We start from the raw sequence: 22,260 nt of genomic DNA on the forward strand, positions 1-22,260 counted from the left end.
TTGGTTTGGTATCTGACTCATTCTCCTCTTGTCAATTTGAAAACTTTGCAGCATATGTCCTGAGAAGATATGCAGAGACTTAAGTAAAACATACCCAGGTGTCTGGAAAGGAGGTGCACTCCATCAAGTGAGCAAGATGAAAAGTGCAGTGCAAAGCATCCTGAAACACTTTTTGTAGAAAATCAGAGTACACATCCTCCTCATACAGGAGATGCAGTGTAATCAAAAGCTTCTAAAAGTATTCTAAGGAGATTCCTTACTATATTAAGAATGTAGCTACAGTGCAAAGCTAAACGATTATGCCTTAAATATATGGTTCCATACATGGTATCTTCAAAGTACAGCACTTGTTTTAGTTTTTCACCTTTTCATGCAATTTTTCACCTTTTCATGCTGCTAACAAGCCATTCACTGTAATATCTAGAAATTTGCTTCTGCTATTAATTGCACTAAAAGGAACACTCTCCAAAGGAAAGCTCTGTTGTGTACAGGTCAACTGTTCAGAGTCAAATCCTTCCTAAAAACCACAAAATCAAAAACTCTGCCAATACAAAACTCCATCTAGTCAAATTTTAATTCTTCCCATTCAGACTTCATTAATATGGGAGCACAAGCTTACACATAAGCTGCAGGAAAGGAAAACCATCAGAAAAATAGTTTTCAACTTCTTTCTTTTGTGGTATTTTTAACTGATATTCTCTTGGGATTTCTTTCCCTATATAAAAATCAACCCCCAAACTCCTTAACTCTGGAGTAAGCTGGCCAGATGTATGATGCTAAAATAAGTCTCCTTGAATACAGTATTTAGAATCAACCTTGAACTCAGTATACATTTAACTTTGGTTAGCTGGGAGAAGGCAAATGAATGGTGTACATCAAACTAACACTTCCATGTGCTATTCTCTGGGACAGCAGAAACATACATTTTACTGCTATTACTTTTTTATATATACATATTATTTAGGTATTCCAAGAAAGTAATTGCAGAAGAACTTGACTAAATTTAATGTAAAACTGCTTTAGAAAAAGAAAATCCTTATCAGGCAAACTCTCACAAGCAAATAAATAACCAGATAAAACTTTTAAAATATAATTTCTGTTGCTGTTGTTGTTATTATTATTACTACTACTACTAATAAAAACAACAATTACAAAACCAGCACAACTTCTTATCCTTCCATATTAAATTTACTGTTCTTTGTTCTTTCAGTACTCTTCAAGTCTGGCTCAGTTTGCATTTTAGACTAGTCATTCACTTGGAGAACAAGAGGGAAACCATACACCTGCTTGCCCCGCTCTTTGTTCTTGCCTAAGCACCCACGTTGGCTCTTTGACCTGACTCACTTCCACCATTTTTACATATTTGTGCTCCTAAAGGACAACTGAAATGACTGAGCACAGAATGTCTCCATTCCCATGTTCTCTACCCTGTAAAAGGTTGCAATTCAACTTCTTCCTTTACCACAAAAACATGGGAAAAAAGTTAGTAAAAGGTATTATTTACCTCTCCACGTTGAGCTTCTTGTATTCTGGTAAATCTAAGGTCAGCATGTTCCCAGTTTGCATTTACACTATATATTCTCAGCTGGGAAAGTTCAAATGAAGCATTAAAGGCTTTTGCACCAATCCTTATTATAATGGAGTTGACAGAAACTGAAATGCCTTCTACCACTTTTTCAGCAAAGCCATATTCACTAAAAAGTGAAATGCCAACATATTAAATATAAACCGAGTGAAAGGGCATAAAATTAAACAGATTAAATAAATTATGAAACAGATGTTAAAATAAATGAAGTTACTAATGTATTCTACAGTTAGCAACTTTTGCTCAACATACTTTGATGTAGTTTACAACAATTGTCACTCTGTGATCCTCATCTCTACATAATTAAAGAACATATATTTGACTAAGATCAATCTACACAAAGTATAACAATTAATACAATCCTTTGATGTCAAATTACATGGATGTATGTATTATATGTTATTATACATACATTAAAAAAGCAGTCTACATCACTATGCAGAAAGCCTACTCTTCTTTATGCATACATAAGGAGTAATTAATGTCAAATTAATTACTTGACAATTCCAGTCTGGTTCGTATTTATGTCTATAAGCCAAATTATTTTGTCCATTAAAAATAATAACTTTCAGATATTCAAAATAGTATTAAATATATGCATTATTTTGTTCTATAAAGAAGGCATCCTAAATGGTGTTTAAACTTCTACAGCAAATTAACATGCATCCAGTATTAAAAAAGATTAAACTGTTGCAAATAATTTTAAAATAAAAATCTTACATGTTCTGAATGTTTTAGATTAGTGTATGGAAAACTGAATATCAAATATTATTTTAACATCTAGAAATTTCTTCACTTTTGTTTTGTTGGATTTTTTCTGCTTGCTTAAATAAAAAACTTGTGTGGTATGCCTCTCCTTTTCCTACTTTCATTCTATGCAAAATCTCTATGGCCATGGTTTTCAAGCTGTACCTTAGGAGACACAGAGGCCCATGGACTACTTCTACACATTGCATAGAAGTTATTACAAGAAAAAAATATTGTATCATCAAATTTATTTCTCTGTATATAGGTCCCTTTGACCACAGAAAAATGTTTTGAGTCCATGTAAAGGAAATTATTGGGATGTAGGGAGACAAAAATCACTGATGTAATGTTGTATTAACCCACAAAATTGCTTAAGTTTTGGGCTACACAGTGTGCATGAAATCTCTCAGTAAGAATCAGTTGATACAATTAAGGAAATAAAACTTTAAAACATTGCACTAACAAACAACTCTTAAAACTCTTTAGACAAAAGAAATAAAAAAGAAAAAATTTTAAAACCCACATGAACATTACATGTATTTTCCAAAATGGATGAAGGCAATTTATCAATAACTTTTTAAAACCTTAGTATCAATTAAACTCAGTAAATATCAGACATAGCAGTTGCACCCCTATGAAATGTACCTTGCAAGCTCTATATCTAGTTCACGTCTTCTCTCCAGGCTTGGGTCTGGATAGCTCCACTATCACTACACTACACACACAAGCAATAAAATTTTGGAGGACATGGGAATGGCAGGCTGCAACCCTATATACTTTTGAAAATTTGCAGTCAATGTGTTTTACATAATGCCAAACTTTTTTGACTAATTACATGTAAGTACCATCACTGACCTCTGCCCAGATGCAGTTGCTATAGGAGAGGGTCCATTAGGGGCACGTGGCTCTTCACATGTGCTCATTTCCATCACAACTTTATCCAAGGACTTGAAAAAAACAAAACAAAACAAAACAAAACAAAAAATTGAGACCTTACAGGTAACAAAGTAAATAGATGACATATGAAGAACCAAAATCCAAATAAAAAAAGGTAACTTGAGAACTTTTTTCTGAAATATACATGAAACATTTCCTACCATGTCAATTTTTCCACAAACTTTTATAATGCACTAGATTATCTTTTTAAACTTTTTTCTTATGTTTTTAATTTTGTGAGTTCTAACACACATCCCCAGTCAAATACTGATTCATTAAATTCTTGATCCCTGAATATTATTTATCCAACACATACATTTTCAAAAACTGCATTTCAAAATGGACATGCTTTAACATGTAGTTATCTGAATTTTCTTTCATATGGCTGTTCTTTCAATACTTAATGCAAGCTGATTCAAAGCACAGCAGTTAAGATTTTTTCCCTGTCTAATTGTAACTTTCTACCACCCTTCTGAATTCCCCCATTTATGCTCTTAGGTCAGACAAATACCAAAAACCTCTTTGTCCTCAATTTTAGATTTTTCATTATTCAACCTGCCTTAGCTACTAGATTATTATCATATTGTGCTAATCACAATATTATAATGCCTATAATATCACAATATCATCATCTGCTTGCTCAACATTTTTCTGTGCTACTCTTATCCATGAAAATCTGACTATAACCAAAAAATTCATGAAGTGTCTAGTCTGAATTTGTTTATACTTCACTGGATTTTGATGCTTAAAGGGAAGCAATTGCTGTTAAGAATAAATCTGGACATTTTAAATTCTTTTTAGCTGCCTCAATGATTATCTTTCCTTGAAAACAACAGAGAAATAAAAAAACAAAAAAACCCAAGAAAAACCCAATGCCTTAGTTTGAGGATGGTGGGGGGAAAGCCAAGATTTTTCCTAGCTATCCTAACAGTTTTGGATGTTTGACCACTATTTTAAAAATTCCCTTTACTACATGACTAGTGCACAGAACAGCAGGACACAGATTCAAGGAGATTGCACAATACAAAAAAGAGGTAACAAAGAATGCCTGGATGCAGATCTGTGTCTTTTCTCACTGGCAGCTTCTCTACTCGGATAGAGTAACAACTGCTGCAGATCATCCTTGGGGCCCAAAATCACTCCTCAAAACTCTCTTGTTTATCATATAAAACCAGAACTGGGTCATGAACAGTATGTGCCACTATGTCAACAGACTGATTCTCACAAAGGGCAAGTCAGCTTAGTCACTTTGGCTAGACAAGTGGGTTCTAGTTATCCAGTAAGCTGTGCTAACAGAGGATGCTATTCCAACTTAATTCAACTCCCAGTAGCAAAAATATCCCCTCTCCCTGTCCCTGCCAAAATACCAGAAGTTCAGTGATGCAATGAAGGGCTAAGGTCTGGCACTTGGGCTACAGAATTCACATTCCTTTAGAAATCAAAAAGGTGTTGTACAATTTACCATCGCATAGTGAACTTTTGTTACCTATTTCATGCACTTGTTCAAGGACACTTTTAAGTAAAAAAGGTTACCTTGAAAGTTATCTTAGCCTTACAGAGTGCTAATGTAAGTTCAATAGCAGCAAAGCAAACAGCGCCTTGCTACCACGGGTCAAAGTGTGTCATGTTTAAGAATAGCACAGCTTAAAGCCATTTCCTAATTCAGCAGTTGCATCGCACAGCCAAGAGGTTGAATCATCCCACCTCAGCATTACCAGACTTTAGGTTCTGGGTGTCAGGAAGAAGCAGTACAGACATAAGTACATTCCAACTGGGTCACTAGCAAATGCATCAATTATTTAAAACAAAATGTCTTTCCCGAGTCTGATTCAGAATGAAGGAATTACAAGCACATTCACTGCAAGACTGGGAAACATGACAGCTAAAGGCATATTCACTCTTAAGCAAATGCAATTGAAAAAATTTACTCATCATCAAATACATTACTTCTGGTGCTACCACAATTGTTAGTATATTTAAAATTAATAAACAAAGGAGAATAAATGCGAGCATTAATGTGACTTCTAATTGTTGTTGAGTCCTATTTACATATTTCACCTCCTATTTATATCCAGACTGAATCCTAGGTGGTTACAAAAACCCTATAAATGCTATGTGTGTCAAACCTGCTGTAGCTGAGATCACAATGTAGAGTACAGATGTAGAATTGAAAAGTCCCAGAAAAGCCCATTCCAAAAGAAAGGCAGGAACTTGTAAAAAGGGGTGACTTGGACAAATAACTACCCTTCAGGTAAACCCAAATTAACATGCAATGACTGAAAATGTGACAAAAGCGAGCTGACGGTCAAACGTTACTGTGATTACACTGAAGCCACAGACTGAGAAAATAAATCTACCAAGGAAAACATTAAGGCGTTGATCTGCTGCTACCCAAAGGACACTTAGTAAAGGCCTGTTAATGTTTCAGTTATTTCCAGAATCACATCAAGAGAACTATATAAATATTTGATATGGATTCTGCTGCACACAGACTAGTGTATTTCAGAGTTCATTTCAGAACTTACCAAAGAGATGGGATGTGTTTTCAATTTTGTCCATGGTATCTGCAAGAGAAAACACTACTCTAAAGCAAATTAAATATTAAAAATACAGTAAAATAAATCACACAGAATGTGTTTTAGGCATACAAATTATATTTCTAACTTCTGAACTCAGCATGATATTACTTTCAAAATATTGAGTTCATCTGAACATACTACATGGTGACTTTATGCACACACTAGGTGTTAAAAACATTAAATTTCAAAATCTACTTATCACTGAGTAGAAAAACAGAGAAACAAAGTAGAATCTGTCTCTTTAACAGTGAGTTGTCAATCATCAGAAAAAGCATCACAGCCTTACACATTATTTCCTTTAAAAGGAAAGGAAATACACATTTCCTTTCTTGACCTACAACTAATTGCATGCCTGCAGCAAAACATCGAGTTCACTGCATTTAGAAAAATCAGGACAACTTCCCATAGTGGGAAAAAAAAGCAAAGAAAAAAACACCAAAAAACCAGAAGCAAACCCCATGAAAAGACTAAGGAGGTGTTAATGTTTGACCAAATTGTAACTTCAGTCAAGACCAAGCCATACTTCTTTTCTTAATCACAGATTCATACAATGTGGTACAGATGATATACATTGTTTCAATTATTAGCAGCCACAATGACCAAAAATGCAATATCTATTAGATTTACTGTGTTTCCCACATTTCCCACAGAGATCAGAATCCCTCCAAAAGGTATTTTTGGAAATAGGAGCAGAACAAGAGGGAAAGCAATAAACTAAGAGAAGTGAAGAGAGAACACACAAAAAAGAGAATAATAAATAATTATGATAGACTAAGTACCACAGACAGATACGAACTTTTACATCTACCACATTTTCAAAACATATAGAAATGAATTCTACTCAGTAAGAAAAAAAAATTAAAATAATAACCTTTATTTTCATTATTTCCAGATATATTTTAGGTCATCACATGAGAAACAAAAATAAGGAAGAAACTACTGCTGATAAAATCTTTGTTGTCCTTTAAAATTTTATCAAGCACTTATCACAATTTCCTACTAATACAAAGTTGCCTCAAAGTTTACAAAGACAAAACAAAAAGAAAAAAAGATTTGGTTAATTACTACTCCAGCACAATAAAACACTCACCCTAATGGATGCTTTATTACAAAACACCTTGTTTATAGCCAGCCATGTTGGAAGATCCAGCATGTTCTGGAGTACCTCTTGATCCAACTCCAAATTGGTCAGCTGACCTTCCCCCTTTAACGTGCTCAGGTTGATCTTGTCAGGTGACAGATTTTTGGTGAACCTATAAACAAAGACACCTTAAGTAAATACATATGAAGCAATCAAAAGTTATCCTGGATATCAGTGACAATTTAACTTAAAGCAATGGTCTGGAGGTGAAGAAATCTTTGATAAATTTCACCCAGGAAAGAAATGGTATGATGGAATTGATTTGTCCCTCTAATTGTTTTCATCTCATTAGCTCAATTTATAAATACATAAACAAAAATATATTGTGAGCCATCTTTTAATTTTTGTGTCACCCAGAATAACAAATGATCCTTGACTGAAACTATTGAACAATTTATTTTAAACTATATAAAATGGAATTGAATCTATTTAACTCTTTACTTTTTGAAATGAGAAAAAATCTCTAACCCCTAAAATTACTGTCATAAGCAGTACCTTTCTATATATTTAGCTAAAATCTTGCAATAAAAAAGTTTTATTTACAATATTAATTTGATTTAGTCATAGAATTTAATGACAAATTAGAAATACACATACACACACATAGCAGCATGAGGTATACAAAATATAGGATGAAAACTTGAAACGTCAATATGATACTCATGTGGTAAAAAGTGTAACTGTTCAAAAGCATACATATAATTTACTTTACACTTCAAATGCACTAGGATTTGCTGATACAATGAAACAGTCTGTGTGACTGTGTCAAATGGTTCACATCCGAGGGAGACAACACGACAGCCCACGGGTTCTCTGCCTTCAAACCAACGGCTGTAGCATTGTATCTACCATAAGTTAAGAGCAGGCTATACTTTACCACACATTCAATCTGCCATGAAAAATTGTTTCTGCTCATGAGTTGAATCTAGTTTTACAAGATTAGGTAGTAGAAAATACTGCTGTTGGCTTTGTGCCTTTTCCCACCAAAATCTCCTGTGCTGCTATTCTCCAGGCAGAGAGCAAAGGGGTTTGTCTGTCCTCAATGATGGAACATCACTCTGCAGCAATGCCCCAGGAGGTGCAATTCCAGCATTTCCTTTCCATTCAAGAGACAAACTTGTAACTGAACTACAGGTCCTCATTAAGTCTGATACTGGAGGAGACAGTGGAAGATGATGAAGAAAGCTGGCAAGCTTTTTTTTCCTCTTAACAGTTTCCAAATACAGCTTGAAACAGAGAAGGCATTTTTTGAGTCCAACTCCCCAACTCCACTCCCAGGATAGTTAGCTTTGAAAATGCTAACTAGCATTACCTAGCCTGAAAAATACAAGTAGTATGTATTTGCAAATAATACTAGACATATTTCCTATGACAGAAGTGCTGCAGTTGTTACTGCATTGCTTACAGTCATAAATTATCCACAAGCAATGAGATTTAATCTGTGAATAATATAGTTTCATAATTTCAGTACAAAAAATATATTGATAAGGCTATTGATAAATGTATTTTCCTTGGCAACTAATGTACTTCTAAATGGTCTGTTTAGAAACATTATGAGGAGAATAAAGGACTTGAATTATTTTGTTTTCTGGTTACCCTTTTTTCTTGCTTTCAACAAAGAGCTAAATAACCTTCCTCATTAAAACAACCTATCAGTAACAGCAAAATATAAAACTTCCTATCTCAGAAATAATTGCAAAGTCTTGTCTGACTCAGGTAGTACAAAATTCCTAGAAGATAAAAAGCAGCCATTGAGTGTTTTCAATCACCTGGTAGTACCTCTCACTCTTGACTATCTACGTAAGGGTCAACGTACAAATTACAAACTGCTATCATTTTGAAGTCACATTTACACAGCAAATGCAAAACCATTCTGCCATTACACACACACAGGTACACATAAGTCTCCTGAGACTCATGCTGTGTGAAAGAAGTCCCCTTCAGAGTTCCCTGTTGCTCAGCCACACCAGAAATGCCTCTCAGCTTGGAGACATATATACAAGCATTATCCTGGGTTGCAGCTGCAGACACATCACAGTGAAACACACAGAACCTACAGAAAGAGGTTTTCAAATTTCAGAGCAACTAAGATACCAAAATACCAATCAGGGGGAGAATGGCAACAGCAAAGCCATTTTTGAGTTACTTTCAATATCCTTCAAGCAAACAAAATAGAAGCCAGTTTCTCTCAACATGGAGCAGGAGGACAGAGAAAAAATTCAAGAAGGACCATCACTTTTTCTATATACATTTTTTTTTAATTCTTCATTCAAAAGAGACAGACATAAGAGGGTCTCTGCCTCTCAAGACTGTACCCGTCATGACAAAAGACATGGAAGGAAACTCTCAACAGGTGAGCTGTGAGAAGATATTCTTAGCATAATTGTTTTCACAGATTGATTTTCAATTTTACAAACTACACTTCCTTTCTCAAAACATATCTGAGATTTGAATTACTATATGATAGTATGGATTTCAATACAGCTTTAATATTGAATTTCATAAGTAGAATAATACTGTAAAATATTTACAGTTTAAATGCAAGAATCCAGAAATATGAATTTGCCAATATCACAAGCTGCCTGACATAGCTCCTTTGGGTACCTCTACACACACATGCACTGAATATTCCTATGCAGTTACAGATACATGGTTCAACTTCAATTTACAAAGAACAGACAAAGAGATTTATGAAAAGCATAAAAAACTGTACAGTAACAGTGCAGTATTAAGAATCAAAGAGGAGTAAGTTACAATCAATGTAACTTTGTCAGGACCACAACAGTTCTTTCAGTTCTCTCCCTCTAAAATAACTCAAAACCTACATAGAAGAGACATTTATTTCCTTGGCTGAAATATTTATTTTCTAAAGGTTTGTTTGTAACACCACAGGCTTGGAGCTCCACCATGCTGGTAGAGAAGATGGCCAAGAAGTTGAAAACAGAAACAAAAAAAAACCCAAAACAGGTAGAGAAGATGGGAAAACACTTTTCTGAAGCCACAAGCTTATGGTTTGTATACAGAAGGCCACAAACCACATGAAGCTTAGAGCAGTAGTCCCCAAAGGTTTGGAGCGAATACCAGGTGGCAGGTGTCAAGTTTGACAACAGAAACTCCAACCTCTGGATTTAGTAGACAAATAAGAGAAATCTGGATCATATTTGGGCACAGATTTTCAGCTGTTTTCTCCAGCTCTACCATGTGTCTTCCCTGCTTTTGAAATAAAATTTCCTCAGTGATATGACTCTAAATGTATGCTCTAATCATGATAAATTATTAAATCACAGTATGTGCCACAAGTTTTGCTTATCTCCTTGTTATGAACGCAAACTGCTTAAACAGGCTTTGAAAAAGGGAAGCATGACCTACTAAGCACTGGCAACTGAATCAATAATAGAACAGCAGAAATGGAACACAAAGATAACTGGGTTTTTTTTTAATGTTTCACCTGGCTGAACCATGTTATTTGATCACTAAGAAATATTACACCATTTCTGAAACAAAAAAACTTTGTCTTTTTCAATTGAGTTTGTCAGCAAGATCTTTCCTTCCCATGACTCTAAGTAACAGAATGAAGGAGGTCTACTACCATTCAGCTCTATACTATACCACTTCTAACTTTAAGATTTCAAGTATAGAAAAGGAATAGAACTAACTCTCTGTCGAATTTCTCACAGGAAAAAAAAGTGTTGGAATCAACAGTGTATACTGTTACAACTGAGTTACTCTTATCCAATGTAACACTACAAACCACAGCTAATTTTAAGTACCTGGCTTGATCAAGTACACCCCTCACTATCTGTGATACCCAACTGGCACCCTGTTACACCCTTCAACATCAATTTGTACATGAGAAAGGTATTATCACCCCTTTGCCTATCCGTATTGAGGCCACTCCACACAAACTCCTACATGCTTTTAATCTATCTCACATTGAACATTTGCAGAATTGTCAGATACGTATCTGGTGTCTGAGTGCAAGATGGAGAACCCTCCATGGCCTGCTGGATGTCCAGCATGGAGAGGATCTGCATCACTTCCTGCAAAGCACTTTGTGAAGGTGCTCATCGCCCTCTGGAGCAGGACAGGGCATTTCCTTGTTTATACACCCAGCCTGGATCTACTGCTCTCGGGCTGGCCATGAGTTATAGCACACTGGACAAATCCAAAATAGCACCTACAACCTTACAGCTTCAGGTGGGACTTTTCATGCTACTATACAGGACCTCAAGCACCTAACAGTTTTTTTGACCTATCCTAGTGTAAGGACCTCAAGCACCTAACAGTTTTTTTGACCTATCCTAGCGTAAGGACTAATCTTCCTTTCCAGGGAAATCACTAATTAGGACCTTGGCTCAAAAAGCAACCCATATTTGTGTGACACAACTGGTGCAGCATCATGCCACCTCCCATTGTAGGAGTCCTGAATAATATATCTACTTTGCTAACACTTTCCAAATAATTGCTTCCATTTCATTTCAACACAGAAGAACTTCAGCACAGACTCCCACTCCAGGTGATTTCCTAAAGACATCTAGAACACTTTACTCACCTCAAAACCTGTCCCGCACTTTCTCAAATACTGACATCCCCACCAAGTACATAATGGTTCCCTTAGTTAATTCTGTAGCAACACATATAGGAAACTATTTTCTTTCCATTTAGAAAAGCTGTATTACTTGCATTTTGGGTGCAGGCAGAAGCGAGACAGCTGCTGTCATCAATGGTTATTATCTAATTATGTGTCATGAAGCAGATCTGTGCAGACACAGCCAAGCACTGTGCATAAATGAGGAGCTTGCACTGCACAAATGGTAATCATGTCGCAAGTAAAACATTGCTCAAGCAATTTACCTTTCATTTATGATAAACCCTCACACAGACCCATATTAAGCTTTTGTATTCCATATTTTCACATTCCATATTTTCACAACAAGCAGAGAAATGGCCAATACGATCAACCTCAAAGAACTTTATTCAAACATGACAATCCTATACATCATGCCTTCATGATATATTGTGTACAAGATAATAAAAAATCCTGAAATATCAATATGTGGCAATATATATACAACTTCCATATTGCAGGCAGCAAAAAAAACCCTTAATCTCCTTTTACTTGATAATTACTAAAATTGATAACCACTTGATAACCACTTAAAATACATTATTCTGTACCTAATGCAAAAAAAAAAAAAAAGCCATTTGATGAAAAATAACTTCAGAAATTTAAAATAATGAAATAATGATACAGTAAAAGCATAACAATACCTGCTTTTTGGAAACCATTTATTTATATGACATTAGCAGATATCTTTTTTAACGCTAACTGATCAGATCTCACAATGAAATAAGATCTTTTGATATTAACTATAAGAACTCTTTTAATTTTAAAAAAAGGAAATAAAATCAGTCACTTTCTTCTGTAAACTAGTTAAAGAGCTGACTGATCCTTCAAATATGTCAATACAGAGCTAATACACAATAAGTAATGAAAAGGAATAAAGTAGATGCAAATTATAAACAGTAAACATCATATAGCCTAAAGATATTGGGAATTACCCAGATTACATTTAGAAAATACACATCAAGGCATGTTTATAATGGGATTGCTGATTTAGTTCACAAACCCAAATTTAGTTTAGGGCTTACAAAAATCCTAACAAATCCAAAACACACAGCTGCATACAAACAATTTTTTTTTTTGCATCATTTTAAATTACAAAAGAAACAGGAGTGCAAACCCAAGTAACATTTTATAGAGCTCACTTCACTCCTAAATTTATATGAATACATACCGCCTCTTACATTGACTCTACAAAGGTGGGAGAGGGGAAGTTACCTGAGGGCAAGGTATTCAGACATAAGGCCCCTATTCCTGGTGAAAGCAAGTGGTCAGTTGCCACGGCTTCTGAGAAGCTTCTGGTACTCATTTTGGTAGTAAGGATATTCACAGCAAACCAATCTCCACCAGAGCCAGCTGGGATCGCTGCAGGGAACGGGACACAGGGGACACACAAGGGATCAAGTTCAAAGGGAAAAAGGAGTGATACAATAATGTAAGAGAGTTTTAGCTGAAGATAACTGCAGTTACAACAGTTTGTTACACATCATGACACTACAGAATTCAAAAGGAAACAGACCTTTGTAAAACACTAGATTCCTGTGAGAGTATCCCTTGCTTTCTGATACTACTGGAGCCCTGTTTAAATGAGCAGCTTATGAAGAAAATTTTAATCATGCAGAAAAGATCGATATAACATAGCCAAGTCATTCCAGAGATACCCAGTAAGTAGATTTGGAAGATGAGAAAGAAGATAGCCCAAAGATGCAGCATGAGGGCTTTATTTTATTTTTAAATGGGAGAAAACTTTTCAGTTTTGTGTTGCTTAGCTTGAGATTTCTCACATTATTTGTTCCTATTGACAGTGTCTCAACCTTAGCTATTTAAAATTCACACTAAAGAAACCTGACTCTAAAGATGTAGGGGAATGGGACTTCTGGATTTGTTTTTGTGTTTGGGGTGGTGCTACAAAGACCTGCACACATTTGACAGTCTGATTTTGCAGGCTATGAAATTTTAGTACAATAATTTCCTCAAAAATAAGTTCTCTGCTGTCTTCACTTCAAAGAGATACCTCAGCTTAAATATAATTAATTCCTACATTTTCACCCTTTTGGGTGCCACAAAACCCAAACATTTGGACAGTGACCTTGGCAGGCCGTCCGTTGGGATATCAGAACAGAATTTAAGGGATTTATCACTGAAGTGAATTACAGATACCTAGTTACAAATTATTATTTTTCTCAAGTCTCCAGACCCACAGTACTGGAAGAAACTGCAACATGAAAACTGTTTCAGAATTAGGCAACCACGTAACCTTCAGATTCCTGAGTAGTTGGATCCAAGTTCTTGCTTCCTTGGGAGTCAGAAGGAGCAAGTGTCTCTGAGGTAAAAAAACCCCTAAACACCAGTGTTCTCAAGCTAAATGGTAAAGATGCATGGCAGAGCTGCCACGAAATCTGTGCTGGGGACATTCTGCTTCCAGCAAGGCTCATACATCCATCCAGGGGAGGCTGGAAGAACTAAAAAGCACAGCCCAGCTGGAATGCTTTCCTCTCCTGTATTTCCTTATCAAAAAAGAAGACAATGAAGAGATCTGAACCTTGATTAGCACCAGCTCCACAAAGGTGTACTCCTACAGGAGTTACTGGATTGAGAAACCCGGGATGTTGTGCAAGTGGCCAAACCCAAGATACTCTTGATATAACTGAGTAATTACTTGTTAGCAATTATTCTGATGATTCGCAAAAAACCTGTGAAATAAATCACTTTGAATAAGCTTTTATAATTCCATTAATGTCTCCTCATAAATTACCCGATCTCCTTCGTCCAATCTTCTTGTAGAAAAAAAGAAAAAAATAATACAAGATGCTTTCAAAAGCACCTCTCATTCTTGGAGTTATTTAGTACTGACTTTTATTCTGCTTCAATATTTAAAAACCCTCAAAACACTAAGGCTTTGGAAGGAGAAATAACAAATTTCAAAAAAATGTAACTGTGGGCTAGTTTTGATTCTTACGTACTCCATAATCACTTGACCTTAAGAGACAATTTTATTCCTTACAGGCTTTATTTAAATACCTTTTTTTTCCCCAGGGAATACTTCATATTAGTGTGTCAGATACTTGAACAAAGCAATCTTCAAGATCATTTTCATTGTGAAACTTACTAGTATTCTGAGAACTCTTTAAAGAAAATGATCACAGACAACTAAAATGGTGCTGATTAATTCTTCTTGATTGTGCAAATGTATTAGTTTTCATCATGTATGCACAAGAGCTGTCTGATTTCAACAAAGCTTCAGCAGAACTTTAATTGCACAAATACAGTGTCTGTAGAATTAGCATTTAGATTTATAATTTGCAAAAATAACATAAAACAAACTGAAATGGACAAGTCAAATTCTGTGAGTTTATTTTATTAACCCAAATGCTACTGAAAGCTTAAGAGATCTTTCTGAGATGTAACACAAGCTTTAATATCAAATCTTAATAAAGGTAACAATTCAGAATTTTCCAGAAAATGCAAAATGCATTATTGCTCATTTATCTCCAACATACATGCATAATTTCATAAAGCACCACAGTAGTTTCAGTTTGAATTTGGAAGATGTTCTGTTACAGAATCTTGAAATGCATAAAGCTACTAACAAAAACAGAAGAGAGTGAAAGTTTTTTTATTTCTGTTGTAAAAAGCATTTATTGATTCCTTCATGCTCATCAGAACATTACCAACATGTTCACATAGAAGAAATTGTTGGCATGAAGTCTCCACTTAAATACTAAAAGTATTGATTTTCAAACGTAGGGGAATTTAAGAAATACAGGATTACAGTGAAATTTTAAATTGCTCTTTCTCCTCCTTGTCTGCTGTCTCAAGCAGTTCTGCTTTACTACCTGTAGTTTTTTAGGCTTATTCTTTCTCTAGGTGCAGCATTTAAGATAGACATAATGCTAACACTTTTTGCAAGAATTCAGATACAATACAGACTCATTCAGAACAATAGAGATTGTTATGTCTACATTGTGTTTTGTAATTTTCTCACATACTACACAAGCCAAGAGTCAGTCACCTAGAATACACTCTACAAAATTAGTACAAGCAAAGAGAGAGGCGGAAAAGTACACACTTTGTGTTCTTTGGCTGGCTAAAGGAATTGGAAAACTTTCACAAAACTAAAGTGACACAGAAGTGGAATACACAAAACTGAAAATAAGCACAAAAAACTACTTCTTTTGCTACTAGCATAATTTTCAACGTCATCCAAACAATTTTGGTCATTTGCTTTCAGGAAGGAAATGGCCCATTGTAGCCCAATAAAGGTGTTACACTGCTTTACTCTAAAAGAAGCCACCTCAGATCTCCTGAGAGGACAAAATACCTCACCAATCAGGCATGTCTGACTGGCATGAAAGTAGGTCAATATGCAGGGCAAATACTCCAGCAGGATGCATGCCAGTTGTACCAGATGATGTAGGGTATCATTGCTGATATCAGTACCAGCTGATTCCTGAGATTCATACAATTAGGATGCTATTCTTTGTACAGCCATTCTCCATATGAGCTTCAGAATGACCTCCTAACTATGAGATGAAAGCAACTGTCACAAAACTCACTGAAATGTTCTTCTATTGAAATCTTAGTATGTTCACATCTATTGATTCAGATAAGCAAAAGCAAAGGTCTAAGTTCATGCAGAACATTAACTAATGACACAACTGAAAACAATTTCTGCCATACCAAACACTTCAATACCTCTTACTCTTTTCTTTGTGGAAAATATTGAGTAAAATGAAAACTGTAACTTTTTAAGTTGAACTATGTGTTATCATTAATAAAGGTTAAGAGTTAACATCAATTGAGGTGAAGACTGTCACATTCAGTGTGGCTACTTATCAGACCAGCAAAGTTTATAAGCTTGCCTTCATGCTTCTTACACGTATAAACAAAACTGTTTTTCACAGAAAAGCATGGATTATGCAAATGTACAGAAGATTCAGACTGCCCATTAACTAGAAAGGGAATTTCAATGAGACTAGAAGCCAAGACTAAAAAACACCTGAAAACCTCACATCCAAAAAACCCAAGCTTGAAACCCCTGCCATAGAGATGATCCCCCAAAAACAGAGATAGCATTACAGTAACCCCACAGTGAACTTGCACAGGGCAATCTAGACTCCTATTGGAAATCTTTAACACCATTGATTCATGCACTTGTCCACCAAGCCTGAGAAAAAAGAAGGAATGCTGAAGGATACCTGCAATCATAATAGCAGAGCACTGAACAGTAAATCTGGCAATAAAAAGGTGCTGTTCAACAAGAATTCTCTCACCCACTGAAAATACGTAACAGCACAAATGAAGATTCAACACAAGTTCCAGTTCAACGGTGAAGAACTTTACAGTACAAGTAAGTGATTCCAACACCACAGATAAGACTTCTCCTAGGGATGGTGTATATTTTCTACTTTTGTAAAGGATGATGAAGGGTCTGTTTTTGAGACACTTGTTTCATTTTAGGGCACATATGAAATAAGGCCACTCCATCAACTGCATTCAGTAAAACCACATCTAACACAACGTGGCAATGTCAAAATTTCAAGCCTCCACATGGCAACTCATCTCCTCAGTTTAGTTGATACATGTAGTTTCATATCCTACACCAAGCACCACATAATGTGAAGTATAACAAAAACACATGTAGTTTGTTCCTACCCCTTCCCTCCTCCTTGTTTTCTACCACAGCCTGGGGAAAGAACAATGTATGTTGAAGACAGAGGACATTTTTTAAAATTTTAAAAGACTGGAAAAGCAAAAAACTCATCACCACATCCTCATATGAGATAAAGACTAGTTACAAATGGAATAGAATAAGCTTTATTATCTTCACTGCTCTTAAACTGAAACACAGCAATAAAATTAAAAAAAACCTCTTTATAAAGGTAAAAAGTAATTTGGATACCAAAATGGTTTCAAAACGCAGTTTGGATCATCTTCTTGTTCTCAGACTTTAAAGACTCAAACCTCTGTAACATTTTCACTGTCTAACAAATGTAGAATGATGAGGGCTCCTTCTACACCAGTGTCCATTATCAGTTCATCTAATAAAAGCACTGTGAACTGCTAAATGGAAACTGCATTGCTGAATGACACAGTGCTTCCAAATTTGCAAATACAGTATCTAGATAGGAAAAGTAGTAAAAACATGACTAACAGATATTGCAGTAATCTTCATGGCACACATTGCCAAATCAGTGATGATTTGGGGAGCTGGACAAGATCTAAAGATCCCTTCTAACCTCAGCAGTTCTGTGGTTTATGGCAAAAAGTCAAAGCACTTCTCTGTAACTTAAGGTACAAATTCATATCTTTCCTCAAACATAAAGGGAAATAAAATATTCAAAAATGAAAATAAATCAAGATAAGAGGGTAATTCTTTCCATTATATGTGTACCTCTTCCAACAAATTTGAGTCCTCCTACTAATGCCTGCTTAGTTGAAGCTGACAAGCAGGCAGCAGTTTCAAGAAACTATGAAAACTGCAGAACAGCATCTATTATAGTAAGAGTAAAAGTGAAAGTGTCTTTTGGCACTCTCTCTATTACAGGAAATTCCTTATGTGTTTGGCTCTTTAGTCACACTCTCACAAAACTTATTAATGAAAATCCTGAATGAATACTTTAATTTTTGCTGAAAAATCAAGGTGCTGAAATTCAAGCTCATGTCTCTTGAATTCTGCTTTCCTGAGTAACCAATTTCTGAAACCATTGAAACACTTGCTCTGCAGGAAGTAAAGGTATTACCTGAATATGTAATGAAGAATACCCATAACAAGGGGCTCAATAATACTGTCAACATTTTAGGTATCAAACACACTGTTTGAATAATATGGATTATGAGCATCAAGTTCAACTTGCAAGCCACAGACCACTGGATATATCCCATAAGCTTTCCAGAAGTGATAAAATTTGTCATAATTATTTGACAGAGCCTTGTTGAGAAAGCACTATCACAACACACAAGAGAGGAATCACCAATTTTACCAACATGACAAAGTACTTAGTTCTAATGTATTCAGCTGTTCATTTGAAAAACTGGACAAAAAACGACTCATCTTACTCATGCTAGTTCCCAGATACATTTTAGAGTTAACCTGTAGCACAGAGACTAGAGCTTACTTCTCTTTCGATACAGCTTGCTACATATCACTACGGGAAACAAGCTGCTAAATCTAGCTATTCCAAGCACACTGCTGATTAGAAAACTGACTCAAGGCTGATGACATCTTCTTGTTGCATTTCCATTCACACGGTGCTCTGTCATTTTCATGCGAAGAGATTTCTTTGTCAGCATTCCCTGCTACATAACTCATGAGCAGGGCAGAGAAGAAAAATTATTCTACTACTGCTCCATACATCACATTTAGCAGATAGATATCAAAGGATTTGGAATGAGAATTATGTTCTCCGTATGCATCAACAACAGATTAGTCAAACGACAATCTGTCACTTCATTTTGTTTGATTTTCTCTATAAACATTTTCAGCAATACTACGCAAAAGTGGAATAGAACATTTTGTAAGAAAGAAAAGTATAAAAATGAAGTATTTCAGGTTGTATTTTTTAAGATATAAAAGTAAGCTCTGAAGAATTAGCAACGCTATGGTATTACGACAGATCAAGTACCTAACAGGTTTTTGCCTCTCTTTAGAAAATGGAAGAAACCTGATGCGGCTTTTTAAAACTGTATGAATCAGATTGTGTACTTCCTACGATTTCTCCATCTTTCAAACACACGAAATTGACAGCTAAGAAATTTACAGGACGTTTGTTTTGTTTTAGGCCGCAAGGCACCTTAGACATTATTTCAGTCACCCAGAAAACCACGAACTTATTTTCACCTCTCCCCTGTGCACCTTTCTGCTGCCCGGCCTCACCTGCTCGGTGTCTCAAGAGCTCGGAGGAAGGACACAGGCCGAGCTGCCCCAGCCCCGGCCAGCAGCGCACCGCGGCGGCTGCTGCTCGCCCCCGCCGCCCGGGAGCCATGAGGGCCGGGGTCTCCCCCGCTTCTCTGCCCCCCGCACACCTCGGGCAGCGGGGGCGGGCGCCGCCAGCCCGGGGGGGAGGCGGCCGGAGCCGGCGGTGACTCACTCGGTGACTCCCTCCTGCGCCAGGCAGACCGAGCCCCCTCCCCGCCCGCGCCGCCGGGCACCGGGCGAAGGAGCCGGGGGCCAGGGGCCAGCTAAGCGGCTGTGGCCGCTGGACAGCCCCACACGAACACCCAGTCACCTCCTCCGCCTCTAAATCACTATGAGGAGGCGTCTTCAGTCCCCCCTTCTGCGCTCAGAATGGACCGGGTGCCCCTGCCCAGCGCCCAGACCGGGGGTCGCTCACAGGACAGGGACCCGCAGTCGCCCCCTCCCCGCACCGCCTCAGCCCGCCCGGTGCACCGCGCCCCACTGACCTGGAGAGATGCTTCAGGATCTGCTTCTTGATAATCCCCGCCATGGTGTCTGCCTGTCCGCGCCCCTCACGACGACCAGCCGGGACCGGGAACGCGCCTCATCCCTGCGCCCGCCCCTGCCCTCAGTGGGGAGAGCGCCGGGAGCGGAGCCACTATCCCCACTCGCGCTCACTCGACGCCCGGCGCCATCTTGGCCGCAGCATCGCCTGGTGACGGGGGCGAGACGGGGCGGGACGGGCCCGGGGCCCCCGCCCCGCGCGGAGAGCGGCGGCTGCGGGCGGGCAGAGCGGCGCGGGCCGGGGGCAGGTACGGGCACGGGCGCACGGTACTCGAGGGGCCATGGGCAAGGGCAGTGGCGCCTCCGCCCTTCGCTTGTTCGCAGAGCCCCTTCCCGCCTGCTCAGCATCTCCGTCCCCATTCAGCGCCCAGAGCCTCTGCCCTCCTCAGCCCCACCGCCCACCTTTTCCCCATTCTCTTCCGCCAGCTGTTTCTTTCATCTCTTCAGCCTTCCCATCTCCAAAATTCTGGAAGCGTATCTCTGCATCCCCGCCTGTGGTTCCATCCCTCTCCCGCCTGTGGAGCGTGTCCCAACACAATAACGCCTTTACCTGGGCCTGACCTCGGCCAAGCCCCAAGATAGGACAGCTGCAGCTTCTACAGCACCGCACAAAAGAAACAAGGCTAGATAAGATAAGGAGCTCACTGATAGAAACTTACAATGCTATGGCAAGAAATTCACATGTGTACACACATAAATATCCTATACCCAAATTGCTCAAATCCAGAGACTTGTAAAATCAGGTGGTTCCTCAGATGCTTACATTTTGCTGGGTACCTGTGACAAATACACAGCCTATGAGTTATTTTACTTTTGAGAGAACAGCCTCTCATACTGTAGCAAAATCTCCAAGTCAGTTAAGAAATTAGTGTCTTGTATTTGTTTGGTTCATCCAAACACAGTTTTGTAACCCTTTTCCTCTGGCACTCCCTCATTCATAAAAGGCATCTTGAAGAATTTCAGTAATGGGTAGCCAAGTACACTAAAAATATTAACTGGGGGGGAAAAAAAGGAACAGGAAAAAACTCTCAGTCAGAAAACTAACGTTTTTCAGATGTGACCTCCATATGCAGGATGGGCCTCTGTAATAGAGCTTGAGCTGCAGAGGAAAGACATCAGATGCTATTTGCTCTGCTTCTCATATACATAACATAAATAATTTACAAGCGATGAACCAAAACCCTAAGGACCTTTAAGTCAGAAATATAAAGCAGAATAGAAAATAGGTCAGGAGATGAAAATTTTCAATTGATTTTTCCAGACATTTCAAAATCAGTCAGTTGTGTAATACTGATCTCATTATATTCTTAAGGAGATTTATAAAGTAGGAATGAGCTCTATATGAAGCTAACACTTTTATGCCTGTTTTACGTTCAGTTTTCTCAACTAGGAAAAAGTCTACCAGAATCATGGAGAAACAACATTCATCATCATGATGGGTCAGCTTCTTATCAAGAGAGAAAATACAAGGGACAAGGAAAGCAGGACCCATGCCTTGTGTTCTGTTTCAGGTGTCCTGCAAGCATAGCTCTGGAAGAAGAGGGGAAGTCCTGGGGCTCACTGATGTCGGAACTGAAGACCAGAAATATTTCTGTCCAGCAGAATTGATTTGAGTTGTGACCTCATGTTGTATCCCCATGTCCTGGAGTATATTGTGTAGGGGAATAACAGATTAACACCCACCACACACCACACCCTCCTCACCCAGAAGGCAATTAGAAGGGCACCAACTTTCCATGTTGATTTCAGACCTTTGCAGACACTGTGGACCTGCATGGTGATCCCCAGACTATATCTGGCCCTTGCTAATCCCACCAGTCCTGATCCTGATTGTGACCTGAGGATTGTCTTATGTGCTTGATGTTCCACCTGCTTCATTGTCACGTTTGCTTGATAACCTGGGCTCTGAGCTTCACTCCCACACCTCTCTGCCTTGTTCCCTGGCTGGGGGTGGTGGGACAGGCCCACCCTGCTGGCCACAGTATCCCTTCTGGCTCCTGGATTCTCTCCCTCTCAGAGAAGCTGGCACTCATGTCACTAAGAAAGAATCCCACTTGTGAGCATATTTCCGGATGCTGAAATGATCTCAAAGAAAAAAATTGTCTTATATTTCCCATAGGTATTTTTAGGGCCTATTTGGGAACACAACAGAATTTGTGAATTCAACAGAACACCCAAGGAGCTATG

General features: G+C 37.8%; 1 protein-coding gene across 3 annotated transcripts in view; it reads right to left on the bottom strand.

Moving 5' to 3' along the window:
- Nucleotides 1-20,231, bottom strand: part of BLTP3B (bridge-like lipid transfer protein family member 3B) — a 47,455-nt gene extending 27,224 nt beyond the window's left edge. For 2 of the 3 annotated variants that reach the window (XM_064419827.1, XM_064419829.1), the window contains exons 1-5: nucleotides 20,016-20,231; nucleotides 6,938-7,100; nucleotides 5,794-5,832; nucleotides 3,188-3,279; nucleotides 1,505-1,694 (exon numbers count right to left, since the gene is read on the bottom strand). In XM_064419827.1, the coding sequence (XP_064275897.1) occupies nucleotides 1,505-1,694; nucleotides 3,188-3,279; nucleotides 5,794-5,832; nucleotides 6,938-7,100; nucleotides 20,016-20,059 (528 nt within the window). In that variant the 5' untranslated portion in view covers nucleotides 20,060-20,231. Of the gene's footprint in view, nucleotides 1-1,504; nucleotides 1,695-3,187; nucleotides 3,280-5,793; nucleotides 5,833-6,937; nucleotides 7,101-12,830; nucleotides 12,978-20,015 lie in introns of all 3 variants that reach the window. The other variant, XM_064419828.1, reaches the window with a different exon arrangement.
- Nucleotides 20,232-22,260: the final 2,029 nt, after the last annotated feature.

The sequence above is a fragment of the Passer domesticus genome, chromosome 5 (genome assembly GCF_036417665.1).
Source record: "Passer domesticus isolate bPasDom1 chromosome 5, bPasDom1.hap1, whole genome shotgun sequence".
In the NCBI taxonomy this organism is placed as follows: domain Eukaryota; kingdom Metazoa; phylum Chordata; class Aves; order Passeriformes; family Passeridae; genus Passer; species Passer domesticus.